We start from the raw sequence: 15601 nt of genomic DNA, 5'->3' as shown, positions 1-15601 counted from the left end.
TAATTTAAGGTAGTCCCTGCTTTCTCCTCCCCTTCTCAGTTCTCCCTTAGCCCACTGTCTCCGCCTCTTCCTTTCTTCTTCCCGTCCCCCCACCGTCACATCAGTCTGAAGAAGGGTCTCGACCCAAAACTTTGCCTATTTCCTTCGCTCCATAGATGCGGCCTCACCCGCTGAGTTTCTTCAGCATTTTTGTCTACCTGGGCCTGATAGAGGTCTTTAACATTACGAATATGTTTGATACTGTAGAAAAGATGTTTCCAATTGTGGGTGAGAGAAGGAATAGGGCTCATAAATATAAAATGGTACCTGATAAATCTTAAGAGGGAATTCAGGAGAGTCTTTACTTTGTGAGTGCTTATATAATGTAAAACTCAATACCTCAAGAATTAAATTAGATGAATAGCTTAGATGATCAGGGAAAGTTAGATAGGTCAACCAATCCATTCCCATATTCATACACCAGTCAACCTTTCACCGGTCTTTTCTGAAAAAAGTCTATATCAGTGTAACTTTCTGTCCTCGTTTTCTCATGTTTCTCCAAACTTCTCTTCATTCAAAATTTTACTTCCTCAACACCATGAAGTAGCAAGTTTCATGTTATCATTACTCTTTTGATAAAGATGTCTCTTCTGAATTCCCTCTTAGATTTCTTGCAGACTATCTTATACCCCTGTCCCACTTAGGAAACCTGAATGGAAACCTCTGGTGACCTTGAGTCTCCAGAGGTTTTGGGTCACTTGCCTGGTAAACCTTGACCGAAGGGTGAGGACCAAAGACCCTACAGGATCTTTGCTGCCAACCACACACACACACACACACACACACACACACACACACACTCACACACCGCAAAGGTGGGGGCCAGGGACAGTGGAGGAGCGCTGTCTGTGCGATGAAGAGGAAGGTAAACCGCTGCTACAGAGCACGATAAGTCCTTTAGAGAGTGTGGGAGGGAGGGAGAGAAGGACAGAGAAGTGGGAAGAGAAGGGGGGGGGGGGGGGGGGGAGAAGGAGTGGAGACAGTTTTAAGAAGTTTAATAAAGTTAGCGGGCATTTTACCTTCCAGCGGATCTTCTAGGTCCTGAAAACCAAAGATCCTATAGGATCCTCTCATGATTTGATGCACACCTTGTTAAAGGTTGTAGAAACACTATCATCTCAGGGACCTTAGCATTAGAGGGGAATTCAGACAGCATTCTCCGCTGTGATCTTTGAACCTTGATAATTTCAATACATGCATATTATGGGTTGGACTCAGTTGTGATCTTGCTCACAGTTAATTACACATTAAAACTTTGTTTCCCTCAAATAATAGCACAAAAGAGGCTGTGTGATAAAAATGGCTTCTGGCACTTTGGCACTTTGAAAATAGAATATCGAATAATAAAACGGCATGGGAGCAGGCCCAACAGCGCTCAACATCTTTGCTGATTATGATGTCAAATTAAACTAATCCCTTCTGGCTGTACATGAGCATGTCTAAAAGCCTCCTAAATGCCATCATTGTATTTCTTTCCACTACATTTCAGGTATCTGCCACTCAGGGTAAAAAAATAAATAACTTGCCCCGCCCAAAATATCTCCCTTAATATTTGACGTTTCCACCCTTGGGAAAAATATTTTGTCTGTCAACTCTAATAATGCTTTTCAGAAATTGTGTAAACTTCTATTAGTCTCACATCAGCCTCTGATGGTCCAAAGAAAACAATCCAAGATTATCTAACCTCCGCTTTTAGATAATACCCTTTAGTTTAGGCTGTGTTCCACTAAAACTATACTGCACTCTCTCCAATGCTTCCAGACCAGAACTGCACGTACTGCATATGCAGCCTAACCAAAGTTTTATAAAGACTTAAACTCTGTGCCCCAACCAATTAAGGCAAGCTTACCATATGCCTTCTTTACCACTATATTCTTGAGATACCACTTTCAGGGAACAATGGACTTGGACTTCTGTACATCAATGCATCAGACTGTCAATAACTGATATTTTCTTTGTGTATATGACATCCAACAATGCAACACACTTCCCAGGAATAAACTCCATCTGACATTTCTCCAACCATATCTGTAATTGATCTTTATCCTGTTGTATCCATTGAACTCTGATCCTCTGAACTGACTGGTGTGTAATTTCCTGCATTATCCCTATTTATCTCAAACTAAGGACAACATTGGCTCCACCTGTGGCTAATGAGGATACAAATCTTTTTTTATGAGAGCAACCAGCAATTCTCTCTCCTGCCTATTCCAATAATTAGTGACGGATTTGATCAGGCCCTTGGGACTAATCCACCTTTATGCTCTTCACCACATTTTTAATCTTGAATCACTCTTACTGTACTTTAACCATACTCCACTGATTTCTCCCTCCTCCATATCTCCTCCTTACTGCAAATTGTTTCCTCTGACTTCAAACCTAAATTCCCTCCTTTATTCGTGAGTTATGGCCCTGTCCCACTGTACGAGTACATTCAAGAGCTCTCCCGAGTTTAGAAAAATATCAAACTTGTGGTAAGCACGTAGAATGAACGTAGCGGGTACGTCGGAGCTCGGGGACATCTCTTAGCGGCTCGTAACGCTAATGGCAGGTACTCGGGAAACGCGGTAAACTCGGGAAGACTCGTGAAGATTTTTCAACATGAGAGTCCCGAGTACCGACGAGCGGTCATTACCGTAAATATCCGAGTTCGAATCAGGGCAAACTCGGGAGAACTCTTTGAATGAACTCAGACAGTGGGAAAGGGCACATACTCTTGTGCTTAATGCATGTATAAAATGACGGGATTCTCTTTAAACTTGCCAATGACATTTCACATGCCCTTCTGGCCTTCCTAATTTCATGCTTGAGTTCTTTCCTGCTTTATATTCCTCAAGGGCCCTGTCTGATTTTTATCTTCCTAAATCTTTCATATGCTTTGTTTTTCTTTTTGAACAAATTTTACAACCTCTCTCGTTATCCAGTCTATATAACCCCAGTCTAGTTTCAGTCATGAAAATACTGTCAAGCACTTGCTCATCTAACCTTTATTTTGGAAAAACGCAATCACAGTTCCCCTCTACAATACCCAACCACCGTGGGTTCAAACCTTGCATCTGCTTGACCAAGCCCTTCTAGCCTCGTGCAAGCAGAGACACTCCAAAAGGTCATGCATTCCTAAGCGTTCTTCCAGAAGATTGACACAGGGCCTCATGGGAGCGGCCTTTAAAGTTCCCCGAACCTTGAGGGGCCGAATCATATGGGGGTGGTCTCTTTAAATTCCAATAACAGATATCGATTAACACAGTACATGTTAGACATTTCCCTAATCCAATAATACAGTAACTAATACAATGTATCTGACAAAGTTTCTAGATGCAAGTTAACAGAGATAAATTATGCAATATGTGCCTAGATGATCAAGAAACCCAGACAAGGCTCAACACTTAACCCAATCAACATCCAGCAAAGTAAAGCTTTGCAACAATATTTACAATGTGTATGTCTGGTTTGCATTCACCCAATCCGTTTCATGCAATTTACACCTAATTGTAAGAATTCCCATTCTTTCCCTGCAACTCTTATATAGTCTCCAGACAAGCTGGCACCATTCTGCAGCTTGTCCCATTTCTGCAGAAGGCACATTTAAATTGACCAAATGGCCTAACAGCACAGAAGCCTTTACTCAATTTTAGTGTCCTGGCATCTCCAATTTGGCCAGAATTAACATCCATGTTTCCCATACCTTGCCGTCATTGTTCTTCCTTCTTGCTGGAACATTGCATCCTGGCCTCTGATCAGCTTATCCTTAAACTACTCCCATGTGTCAGATTTGGTCTTACTCAATAACAACTGCTCCCAATTTGCTCTCCTTAGCTCTTGCCTACTTTAGGTTAGTTTAGTTTGGAGTTACAGCACAGAAACAGGCCTCTTCGACCCACCGGCTCCACAACGACCAGTGATCCCTACACATTAGCACTCTCCTACACACCCACTAGGCACAATTTCTACATTTACCAAGCCAATTAACCTACAAACTTGTACGTCTTTGGAGTGTGGGAGGAAACCAAAGATCTCTGAGAAAACCCCCGCAGGTTACGGGGAGAACTTACAAACTCCGTACAGACAGCACCTGTAGTCGGGACCGAACCCGGGTCTGCGGCGCTGCATTCGCTGTGAGGCAGCAACTCTACCGCTGCGCCACTGTGTTGTAATGTTGTAATTTGCCCTCCCCTAATATAGCACTTTCCCCCAAGGTCCAGACTAGTTCTGATTCATAACTATCTTAAAACTTTAGAATTTACATTATAATTTGAAGAGGATGCAGGATCAAGCATGAGATTACCGAATATGTAATTGATACACAGGAACCTGAACACCAAAATTTCTGGAGCATGACAGTCAAGATTGAGGCACTTATCAAACCAAAACAAACCAGATCAAGTTTAAATATCAATAGATTGTACATAGAAGTGCTAACCAAATTAAATAACAATTTATATCTAATTCTGAAATTGAACCCCATTAGTAAGTTTTGGTGAGAATGGTCTAGATATATTTGAATTATTTCTTGAATAATGAATATTGTTGCTCTGTGACATGATCTTACTCTGTAAATAATCGTCCCCTACCTGGAAGTTTGACTATATATATTTGTGCCTAATATGTTTCCAGCTATCTGTGAGCAGAAATGTTTGTTTGGAAGTAAATGCATCAGGCCGAATGTGTGTGCCTGCAGGAGAGGATACATAGGATTAGGCTGTGCAAGAAAGGTAAAGCCAAAAATCATATAATTAACAATTGTTTTAGATATGATTAAGTTTGGAATTGAATATCTGTAATATTGATCTGTTGACATTTTGGGGATCTCCTAAATTCAAAAATACATTCATTTATAGAAATACACTATTATCTAACTTTTCAAAGACTTTATATGTATATTAAGGGAAAAGGGGTAAGCCAAAGAATGGGACCACTCAGAAACCAAAGTAGTCATTAATGTGTGGAGCCACAGAAGAAGACCAAAGTCCTCAATAAGTATTTATTTTTCTGTTTTTACCATGGAGAAAATCATGAAGCCCAAGGAACTTTGGAAAGTTAATGGAAATATCTTGAAGACAATGTATTACAGTTGACATGTGGACATCCTACGACATATGAATTGTTAGACAATTCTCCCAGGCCTGTCCAGATATATTCAAGGATACTGTGCAAAGCTAGAGAAGAAACGGCAGGAGTCTTGGCTGAGATATAAATAAATCATTGTTTGCCATGGATGATGTGGTGGAAGACTGGAGGATGGCTAATATTGTGCCTCTATTTAAGAAGCCCTGCAAAATCTGGGAACTATTGACCAGTAAGTCTCTCATCCATGGTGGGAAGGTTACTGGAATGAGGTATGCATGAATTTGGAAAGAAAGTAGTTAATTGTGTAGCATTTGCTTGGATTTATGTGTAGGTTTGTAGTAGCCTATAGGGACTTCAGCAAGGCCTTAGATAAGGTTCTGCATAATAGGCTCTTCTGGAAGATTAGATCGCATTGGACTCAGGAGGAGCTAGCTAACTGGATATAGAATTGATTTTGTGTAAGAAATAGAGGGTGGTAGGAGAAGGTTATTAAACACAGGTCTGTAAATAGTGATGTGTGTCAGGGATCGGTAGTGGGCCCATTACTGTTTTTCATCTATATCAATGATTGGGATGAGAATGTGAAAGGTAAAACTAGTTAGTTTGCAGATGACACTAAAATAGGTGATATCGTAGACAGTGAATACAGTTATCAAAAATTACATTGGGATTTTGATTAGCTGGGAAAGTGGTCATAGGAATGGATAATGGAGATTAATTCAGATAGGTGTGAGGTAGTGCATTTTGAGAGGTCAAACCAGGGCAGGGCATTGACGGTGAATGGCAGGGCCCTGGGGAGTATTGTAGAGTGGAGAAGTTAGGGTACTGAGGAAGGCTTTTAGAGTGCTGGCTTTCATCAGTCATGGAATTAAAATACAGAAGTTGGGGTATTATGCTACAATTGTACAAGATGTTACTGAAGCTGCACTTGGAGTATTGCGTTCAGGTTTGGACTTGCTGCTAATGGAAAGATGCCAAAGCAGAAAAGTGCATGGAAGATTTACCAGGATATTGCGAGGACTCGATGGCTTGAGCTACAGGGAAAGGGTGCGCAGTCTAGTACTTGGAGCACAGGTGACTGAAAGGTGATGTTATAGAGGTATATAAAGTCACAAGTACAATAGAAAGGGTGAATGCATAGATTGTTTTTCCCAGAGTAGGAGAATCATTAATTAGAGGGCATAATTTGAAGGTGAGAGTGGAAAGATTAAAAATATTCTCCCAAAGGACACCATTTTCACAGAGGGTTGTGGGTATATGGAAGAACCTGGCAGATTAAGTAGTTGAGGCCAGTACAATAACAGCATTTAAAAGACATTTGGACAAGTACATAGATGGGCAATATGGGTCAAATTTGGGGAAATGGAAGTAGTTTGGATGGGGCATCTTGATCAGCATGGACGCGTTGGGCACAAGGGCCTGTTTTCCTGCTGGATGACTATATGACAGTCCACTAGACTGTGGTCCATGCTACACAGCATTCATTGAATGTTGTCATCCCAAGCAGAATATAAGGTGCTGTTCCTTCTGTTTGCATATTCACTCTGGCAATGGAGGAGGCCCCGAATAGAAAGATCAGTATGGGAGTTAAAGTTGGTCTTCGCTGTCCCGAGCGCAAGTGTTCAGCGTATCAGTCACAAAGTCTATAATTGGTTTCGCACATGTATTGGAGGCTACATTGGGAACATAGGATGCAATAGATGAGGTCAGAGGAGATGCACATGAACCTCTGTCTCACCTGGTAACTGGGGCCCTTGGATTGAGTTGAGGGCAGAGGCTTAGAGACAAGTGTTACATCTCTTATGGTTGCAGGGGAAAGTACTTGGGGAAGCGGTGGTTTGGGTGGGAAGGGATGAGTGAACTGAGGAGTTGTGGAAGGAGCGGTCTTTGCGGAAGGTGGAAATGCGAAGATGCGGCTTGAGGTGGGATCACGTTGGACATGATCGGAGTATGGTGTTGGTTACAGGGGCTGGTTTTCTAGGGTTATTGCCTGACCCGCATCTGCAGTTCTTTGTTTCCGTATTATTGGGAGAGATTACATCCAGATTAGAATGTCTGCTTTTAAAGTTCTTAAGAATTTATGTTGCTTTTGCTTCAATTGTGTGCCATATTTTATCTCTGTAATTAAGAAATAAATTTCATTTCCTTGAATACTGCATGGTTAATATTTAGTTAATCTTTAGTTGTTTAATTACAAAAGAGCTCTAACTTTCAATGTCCTACCAGCAGAGATGTGTCGGGAGGATAGAAACTAATGTGTGAGCTGTTCAATTTAAATTATTTGGCTAGAAATTAGTAGGCAGCTCTATCATTGAAAAGTTATTTAACCCTGCATAGAGCAATTTTACTCCTGCGTCTGGGTCCCTTTGCACCTGCAGGTAAATTTATCCCTACCATTTTTCAGCAGGCTTTCTTTGTTCCACTTAGCAATTTTTCATGACATAATGTCCCTCAACGGATATTCCTCACAAAACAGGTTATTTTCTAACCTCTGTCACCCAAATGAATTATTTAAAGTGATGGTGCTTTGATCTCCATGAGGTTTCTGCCCTCTTATAGCCTGAAGCACAATCTCTCATTCTCCACAACAGGAGAAAGGAAGACTTAATTTATATTTCCTTCAGTTCACAGGAGCAGATGGAGTAGGAGATTTCCCGGTATGGCAAGCTTTCACAAAATGCCAATTTTCATTAAATGCATTCAATACCTTTATAAGGATCCTCTTTAAAAAGTTATACCAAAGCTCTCGGCTCTAGTACAGAGGGTCTATCTGCAGTGAAATTAACTACTGCCGCATCTTGCTGGGCCGGGTTGTCCAGTCTTGATGATCTCCTGGGTCATACATGCATGTCCCTCCCATAATTGTATTCCACTCATTCAGTAGCTACGGTGCCCGATAATGAAAGTGCGGTTATGTTATCGTGTAAATTTGTAAAATTCTGGAAACAATCTGTAAATCAGGGAGTATCTGTGGAAAGAGAAACAAAGTTAACATTTCAGGCCAGTGATTCTCACAACAGGGTGGTCACGGTGGCGCAGCAGTAGAGTTGCTGCCTTACAGCGAATGCAGCGGCGGCGACCCGGGTTCGATCCCGACTACGGGTTCTGCCGGTACGGAGTTTGTACCTTCTCCCCATGACCTGCGTGGGTTTTCTCCGAGATCTTCAGTTCCCTCCCACCCTCCAAATACGTACAGGTTTGCAGGTTAATTGGCTTGGTAAATATAAAAATTGTACCTAGTGGGTGTAGGATGGTGTTAATGTGCGGGGATCGCTGGTCGGCGCAGATCCAGTGGGCCGAAGGGGCTGTTTCCACCCTGTGTGTCTAAATTAAACAGGGGAAGAGATAAAACAAATTCATTGCAAGTTACACAGATGATGGCCTGGAACACAATTAACATTCCCATTCTGACAAAGGGTGCGTGATATCTGATTCCTAGCATTTGCAGATGTTTGCTCTAGTTTACTGTTATATAATGGTATGGCCTTTTAAGAGCCATGTGGAATGTTCACGCCTTCTGTGTTACATTGTAAAAGTTGTCAAAATAGGAACATTTCATGGGGAACACCTGGCTAAAAGTTAGGCCACTTTCAACTGTACAGCTACACAGGGAAAATCAGTAATGCCGCTCTGTGAAATTCACAAAGTTGTCTTTGTTCCTACAACTTTCACAAACAGCTTAAGGGAACAGGAAACAATATTTTAAAGTACATAGCCAAGCTAATCTGTGATTGGTGCTGCTTTCAAATAGTGAGCAGCATCTAGCACTCTGGTGCCAGGAGAACAGCCTCCTCTTGAACATCAAAAAAACGAAGGAGCTGATCATGGACTTTAGGAGGGCACATCATCCGAGGACGTACACTCCATTGAGTATAAATGGGGATCCTGTGGATAGGGTGAACTGTTTTAAATATCTGGGAGTCCACATCTCTGAGGATATGACATGGTCATCACACGCCTCAGCACTGGTGAGTAAGGCAAGGCAGCGCCTTTACCACCTCAGGCAATTGCGGAAATTCAGAGTGTCTCTGAGGATCCTCCAGTGCTTCTACGCAGCAGCGGTGGAAAGCATCTTGTCCGGGAACATTACAATCTGGTTCGGGAATTGCTCTGCCAAGGACAAGAAGGCTCTGCAGAGAGTAGTGCGTTCGGCCGAACGCACTATGGGAACTTCACTCACCCCCCTGCAGGAACTATACAACAAGAGGTGCAACTCCAGAGCAAATAAAATCATGAGAGACCTCTTCCACCCCTGCAACAGACTGTTCCAGCCGCTGCGGTCAGGCAAGCGCCTCCGTTGCCATGCAGTGCGAACGGAGAGGTTGAGAAGGAGTTTCTTCCCAGAGGCAATTCGGACTGTAAACGCCTTTCTCACCAGGGACTAACTGTACAGAACGTTTTTCCTTCTATTATTTATTACGTAAAATAATATGTGTGATTGTGTTTAGAATTTGTTTGGTTGTTTTGTTGTTCCGCGAGCATTGCCACTTTCATTTCACTGCACATCTCGTATGTGTATGTGACAAATAAACTTGACTTGACTTGACTTGACTTGACTCAAGAAGAAATTGGCAAGGTTGAGAACTACTTACAGCCTGGAATTTGGAAATCGTTATTCACAGACAGCTAACATCTGATGGCTATTTTGTCCATTGCAGCATGTTTGAATGTAGAAATTGGTTGTAATCTTCTTGGGCAACATTTTCGCTCAGAAGATAGAAACATAAAATAGATGTAAGAGTATGGCATTCGGTTCTTCGAGCCAGCACTGCAGTTCTTTGTTTCTCCATTTAAAGATAGTTCAAATGTCACCATTGAGGTTGATGGGAGGTAAAGAAAGCATTCCATCAATAGGACAAAAATAAGTCGAACTAATGAAAGTATAAATTAGGATTCACTTCACTGAACTCTGTCTATTTAGCACCCCAATTGATTTTACAGTCTGTAAGTTTACCATGCCAGTTATTAAAATTGAGTCCCTTTTAATAGTACTCAAGCCTGTTCTCAAAGGGTTGTTCAGAGTTGTTACCATGCCAATATAAACATGTAACATCCTGCTTTGATATTATGCAAAATCTAGTTTGATTCATACCACCGTATTTTCCATCCATTGCAGCTTCCAGTAGGACGTGGATGATAAGGTGAAAGTGTTACAACCGGTTTTTCTGACCTGTGAGCAGTTATCACAGTGGATCACGCAATCACAGAGCTGCGTGGTGAAATGATGTGAGGAATGCGTCACGGCCCGTATATTTTCACATCAATACATCTTAAAGAAGTGATTTTAACCTTCCCCGAAAAATTATATTGCCATATAACTGAAATGTTAATTGCAGGAAACAAAGATGTTGCTGTAAGTTATTGCATAATTTATATATAATCAATTAAATATATTTTGAAGTCATTTTACAGGATGGTAGACTGTACCTTTTTGGTCACAGTGTTCCCCTGTAGTTTGACTACCTCATGGGCATGAAAGCTTGTTTTCTCATGGGACCTACGCTCTCTGCTAAGACAGTTAAAGTTCACACTGCAGTGTTTGCAAGCTGAATCTCACAGCATATACAGTTGACTACAGTTATGTATTGCAACATCACGCTATTCTCTGCTTTTATTTCAATGGTGCTAATATTTTGGAACCCCTTGCTGATGTTTACTCCAATTGGGAAAAAAATAATATTGTGGTGAAAGTCCATGTTTTGTCATTCTCATTGCGTGTATTGCTAACGTAAAATTTAGAGATTGTTAATTCTCATCGCACAACTCTATAATTTGGCCACAATTGACAATTAGAGATAGAAAGATGATTAATAGGGCAAATTGGAATGTCTGAATTAATAAAGAGTGATGAATATAAGATTAACCTATTGTTGCACAGTTTTGCATCTTCGCCATGTCTCCGTTTGTCCAGGAATGCGCAGTTCTGAAATAATTGCTACAGTGCAAAATGTTCCTCTCCCTACTACTGACGTTCCTCAGTTTAATGTGAGCAAAAAAATGTTCATGAAAACTAAGTCCCTGTACTCGCTGATTGCAGTTGATTCTTTGAAGAAAGCAATTGTATATGGCAAGTGAGGATAAATAAATTTTCATTGGAGCCTTGGAATCCTTTTGAGATGCAAGTAAGATTAAATATTTGCGTCAGATTAAAATCAATTTCTAACAAATGTAAACACAATAATGCATATAATATAAATCACAATATAAATCAAAACATCTTTTTTTGAATTATTCCTCTTAAAATATCATAACCCTTTTATAGCCGTATATTTGATAGAAAAGGAGCAAGAAAAATACTGCAGTTGGAACAATTAAGTACATTTTTTGAAGAGCCAACACAGGCATAATAAACAACAATAAACACTGCGATTGTAATATTCAATCAATTGGTAATCTCAAGCCAAATTTTATGCGCAGTTTCATACAAGGCCTAGTTATTTCTAGTCTGAATTAAAGGAACATATAACTTACATTGGGTCTCATAATAGCAATGCAGGTCATAGAGAGACATCAGAGTGGATGTAGGATGATGTTAATTCTCCATCCCTCTCAGAACTGCCTGTCTGTGGCCTGTATTTTTATAAGAAGTCCTAATGTAAGCTTGAAGAACAGCAGCACATCTACCACTGCGCTTTGTTGGAGCATTCTAGACTCAGTCAAATTCAACAATTACAAATACCTTTTCATATCAGATCAGCCCTGTTCAATTGTGGGTTATCCATCTCTAAAACATATGTAGACACAAAATGCTGGAGTAACTCAGCGGGACAGGCGGCATCTCTGGAAAGAAGGAATGGGCGACGTTTCGTGTCGAGACCCTTCTTCAGACTTATACTTACCTGTTCTTTCTGCACCTGCATTGACTTGATATACAGGCCATTTCCTACAGCTCTGGCCTTCATTTCACAGGTTTTACAATCAACCAGATTGTTTCATGAACAATTTATTACCCCAGCACACATGGCGATCAAAAATATTTCCTGAATCTTCATCCTCTCTGTAATTAATACGGACTTGGCCTGCTCCTTCTCTAGACCTACTTGCCTGTGTGGATTTATTATCTGCCAGGCTTTGTCCTGTTCTACCTCTCTTCCAGCTTTCTTTGGACCCCCCCCCCCCCCCACCCAAATTACAATCAGTCTTAAGAAGAGTCCCAACCTGAAAGTCAGCGGGAACGGCAGCCTGTGTTTTCCTGAGATGTTGCCTACTCCAGCACACTGTCTTCTTTTGTAAACCAGCATTGCAATTCCTTGTTTCTTATTTGCTTTCTTTATTTCCTAATTGCAAACAAGGGTCTTTGATCTAGAACGTTAACTCTTTCCACAGATGCTGCTTGACCCGCTGAATGTTTCCGACATTTTCAGTTTTTATTTCAGATTTCTAACAACTGCAATCTTTTGATTTTCATTCAACTGCACAAAGTCTAATTTTAAATTTAGCCTTTCACTTTTGTTTCTGACAAAAAAAACATTTGTTTCCATTAATTTATGCAAATGTGAAGTATGGGTGCTTACAAATCTGTCACTAGCCACAAGTCTGAGACACTGAATAAAAGGAATATTGGCAACTCCTTATAAAGTAACATGACATAAAGTGTAATATTAAAAACAAATCTGAATAATGTAGAGCAACAGCATTGCTATGCTGAGTTTTCCCCCAATAAAAAAAAAATGCTATTTTTTAAAATTTACATTGAAACTGTCTACATAGTTTGTTACACTAGGAGAATTGGAAACAAGCTCTAATTGTATCCTAGTGTTCAGCTTACATTTAATCAGAGCAGAAAATTGCACAATGTTATAAATTTAATGGTCAATCCATCAATATTCAGCAGCAACTGTGGAGACTAAAACAATGCATGGACATTTCTTTTCCATATTTTCCACTTTTATAACAAACTAACTTATTGGTTTAATGAAAATATTCATTATGAAAATGTTTTGTACAATTTGCTGATGTACAGTATATAAAACAAGAAATTGAATATATCCATATCATAATGTTTAAACCCAAATTTGTAATATTTCTAGTTAAGTTGTGAAAAATAATATTGAGTTGTGATGTATATAGACAGTGCTCAAATGGATTTACCATACATATAATTATATAAAAGGTTCATAAAAACAACCTAAAGTATTCTTTTGGTCTTTTTGTGCCATCAAAAAGTATTGGATACGCTGTTACGCCACATTTGGAGTATTGTGTGCAGTTCTGGTTGCTACATTACCGGAAGAATGTGGAAGCTTTGGAGAGTGTTCAAAAGTGGTTTATCAGGACGCTGCATGGATTAGAGGGTATTAGTTATCAGGAGATGTTGGCCTAGCTTGCATTGTTTTCTCTAGAGCATAGAGAAATCCGACAGATGTTTATGCACAGACCTGGCAGTATGCGGGGCAAATTTTTTTACATGGAGTAGTAGGTTCCAGGAACATGTTGCTAGGGACGGTGGTGGAAGTAGACGATGGTAACTTCTACAGTGCTTTCAGATAGGCACATAAATATGTGAGTAATGGAAGGATATGGATTATTTGCAAGCAGAAGGTATTAATTCAATTTGGCATTATGTTCAACACAGACATTTGTAGACTCAAGGATTCATTTTTGTGCAGTACTGTTCTGTGTTCTATCTGAATAGAGAGGTGTTCCTCTGAGGCAATGAAGCAAGACTCCAGGAGATGACAATAGACCATTCCTCATAATTGTATCAGTGGCCAACAATTTAGCTTGGTATAATTGGAAATGCCCTGCTCACTCAGGAGCTTGTTAAAGGACTGCAGCAAATCTATTTCCACCACTATGCAATATTCTATTCCAGCAGCAATAACCACTTCAAAACTCTCCCAATTACAATTTGAGGAGAAAAATCGACATGAATGACGGGCAGATAGACTGTATTGTGCCCTTGAAGATAGAACTGCTAACTGCATCAATTTGCTTTCCAGAAGGCAGGGTAACGTTTGTGTTTTACCAAGACTGCAGCCTTCAGTTCCAAACTATTTAAATATCAACGGAAATATAGTTACAAATTAATTGATAAATTAAAGGTGAAGGATATATCGTAACATAAAGTACATAATTTGCACTGAGTTATAATTCAGACAGATTGTCACTTTCTGACAGTCTATACATGCTGTAATTACCGTGGGGAAGAGGTGAAGATAAAAGCTGAGCTAGGCTGAAAATAGAGCTTATGTACTAAATTATTGCGTTGGGTGCTGGCTGGTGCTTACTGAACTATGGTAGAATTCTCTGCTTCACAAGAAAAACAACCACAAAGAGCTGAGTGCAAATTTTCCATAATACTGACTTTGCAATTTGCAATTTTAATGGTTTGCTTTGGAGTTTGTGATGAATGGGCTAAGGAAAATAGGAGTGGACATGAAAACAAACTGAGGTTAGCTTGCTCAGCATTCAGGGCAACATCACATTACTGTTTTCCACTTTACCATTAGATACAAATATTGAAGAGTGCGAAAAGAGTCTTGACTGTTTCCCAATACTTCACATCAGTAGACAATAGTCTTGTCAGTAACACTGTTGGCAGCAGATCCTGAATTATTCTCTGGCATTAATTGTAGCCTATGGGCTTCAAAGAAGTGCTGAAAATCATGTCTTTGTAGTTCAGCAAATATCAATAAACAAATTTCAGCCTGAGGAAAGAAAACATCAGGCAGACACTCCAGTGCATGATAGAGAACATGAGGTTGAGATTTCAATGTTTTCATCGCTCCCTCCTTCTTTCCCAATTCAAAACTGAATATTAAGTTTATTTGTTAGCAGGACTCTCCTCACCAATGATACCGATAGAATTGCCACAATAGTGGCATCTAAGATGCTTTTAAATAGCCACGTATAAAATTATGAGATGAATAGATCGGGTAGATGCACAGAGTTTCTTGCCCAGAGTAGGCGAATCGAGGACCAGAGGACATAGGTTTAAGGCGAAGGGGAAAAGGTTTAATAAGAATCTGAGGAGTAACTTTTTCACACAAAGGGTGGTGGGTGTATGGATCAAGCTGCCAATAGGTAGTTGAGGCTTGGACAAGAAACAGTTGCTCAAGAAACAGTTAGGCAGGTACATGGATAGGACAGGTTTGGAGGGATATGGACCAAATGCGGGCAGGTGGGACTAGTGTAACTGGATCATGTTGGCTGGTGTGGGCAAGTTGGGCTGAAAGCCCTGTTTCCACACTGTATCACTCTATGATTTTATGGATATGCAGGGAATGGAAGGATTTAGATCGCATGCAGGCCGAGGAGATTAATTTAACTTGGCATCATGTTTGGCACTGAAATTATGAGCCAAAGAACCTGTTCCAATGTGGTACAGTTCGATGTTTGCTATGTAATCATTGTTTGAAAAGTACATGGCAAGTCACCCTCTGCTTGCTGAGCCATTTGGGAAGACAGATATAAATGAACCACATTACTGTAGTTTTACTGCTTTTGTTAAAATTAATAACATTGTATAATAATTGTACATGATGAAAGACAT

The 15601-nt window shown here is 40.2% G+C and overlaps 1 protein-coding gene across 2 annotated transcripts in view; it reads left to right on the top strand.

Annotated features, from left to right (window-relative positions):
* The window catches only part of si:ch211-246m6.5 (von Willebrand factor D and EGF domain-containing protein), a 214414-nt gene extending 201189 nt beyond the window's left edge, over nt 1–13225 (top strand). For both annotated transcript variants that reach the window (XM_055638663.1, XM_055638664.1), the window contains 2 exons: nt 4654–4751; nt 10223–13225. In XM_055638663.1, the coding sequence (XP_055494638.1) occupies nt 4654–4751; nt 10223–10243 (119 nt within the window). In that variant the 3' untranslated portion in view covers nt 10244–13225. The remainder of the gene's footprint in view (nt 1–4653; nt 4752–10222) is intronic.
* Nucleotides 13226–15601: the final 2376 nt, after the last annotated feature.

The sequence above is a fragment of the Leucoraja erinacea genome, chromosome 7 (genome assembly GCF_028641065.1).
Source record: "Leucoraja erinacea ecotype New England chromosome 7, Leri_hhj_1, whole genome shotgun sequence".
Classification (NCBI taxonomy): domain Eukaryota; kingdom Metazoa; phylum Chordata; class Chondrichthyes; order Rajiformes; family Rajidae; genus Leucoraja; species Leucoraja erinaceus.
The sequence above is the reverse complement of the archived record's forward strand: the minus strand, read 5'-3'. Positions and strand labels throughout refer to the sequence as shown.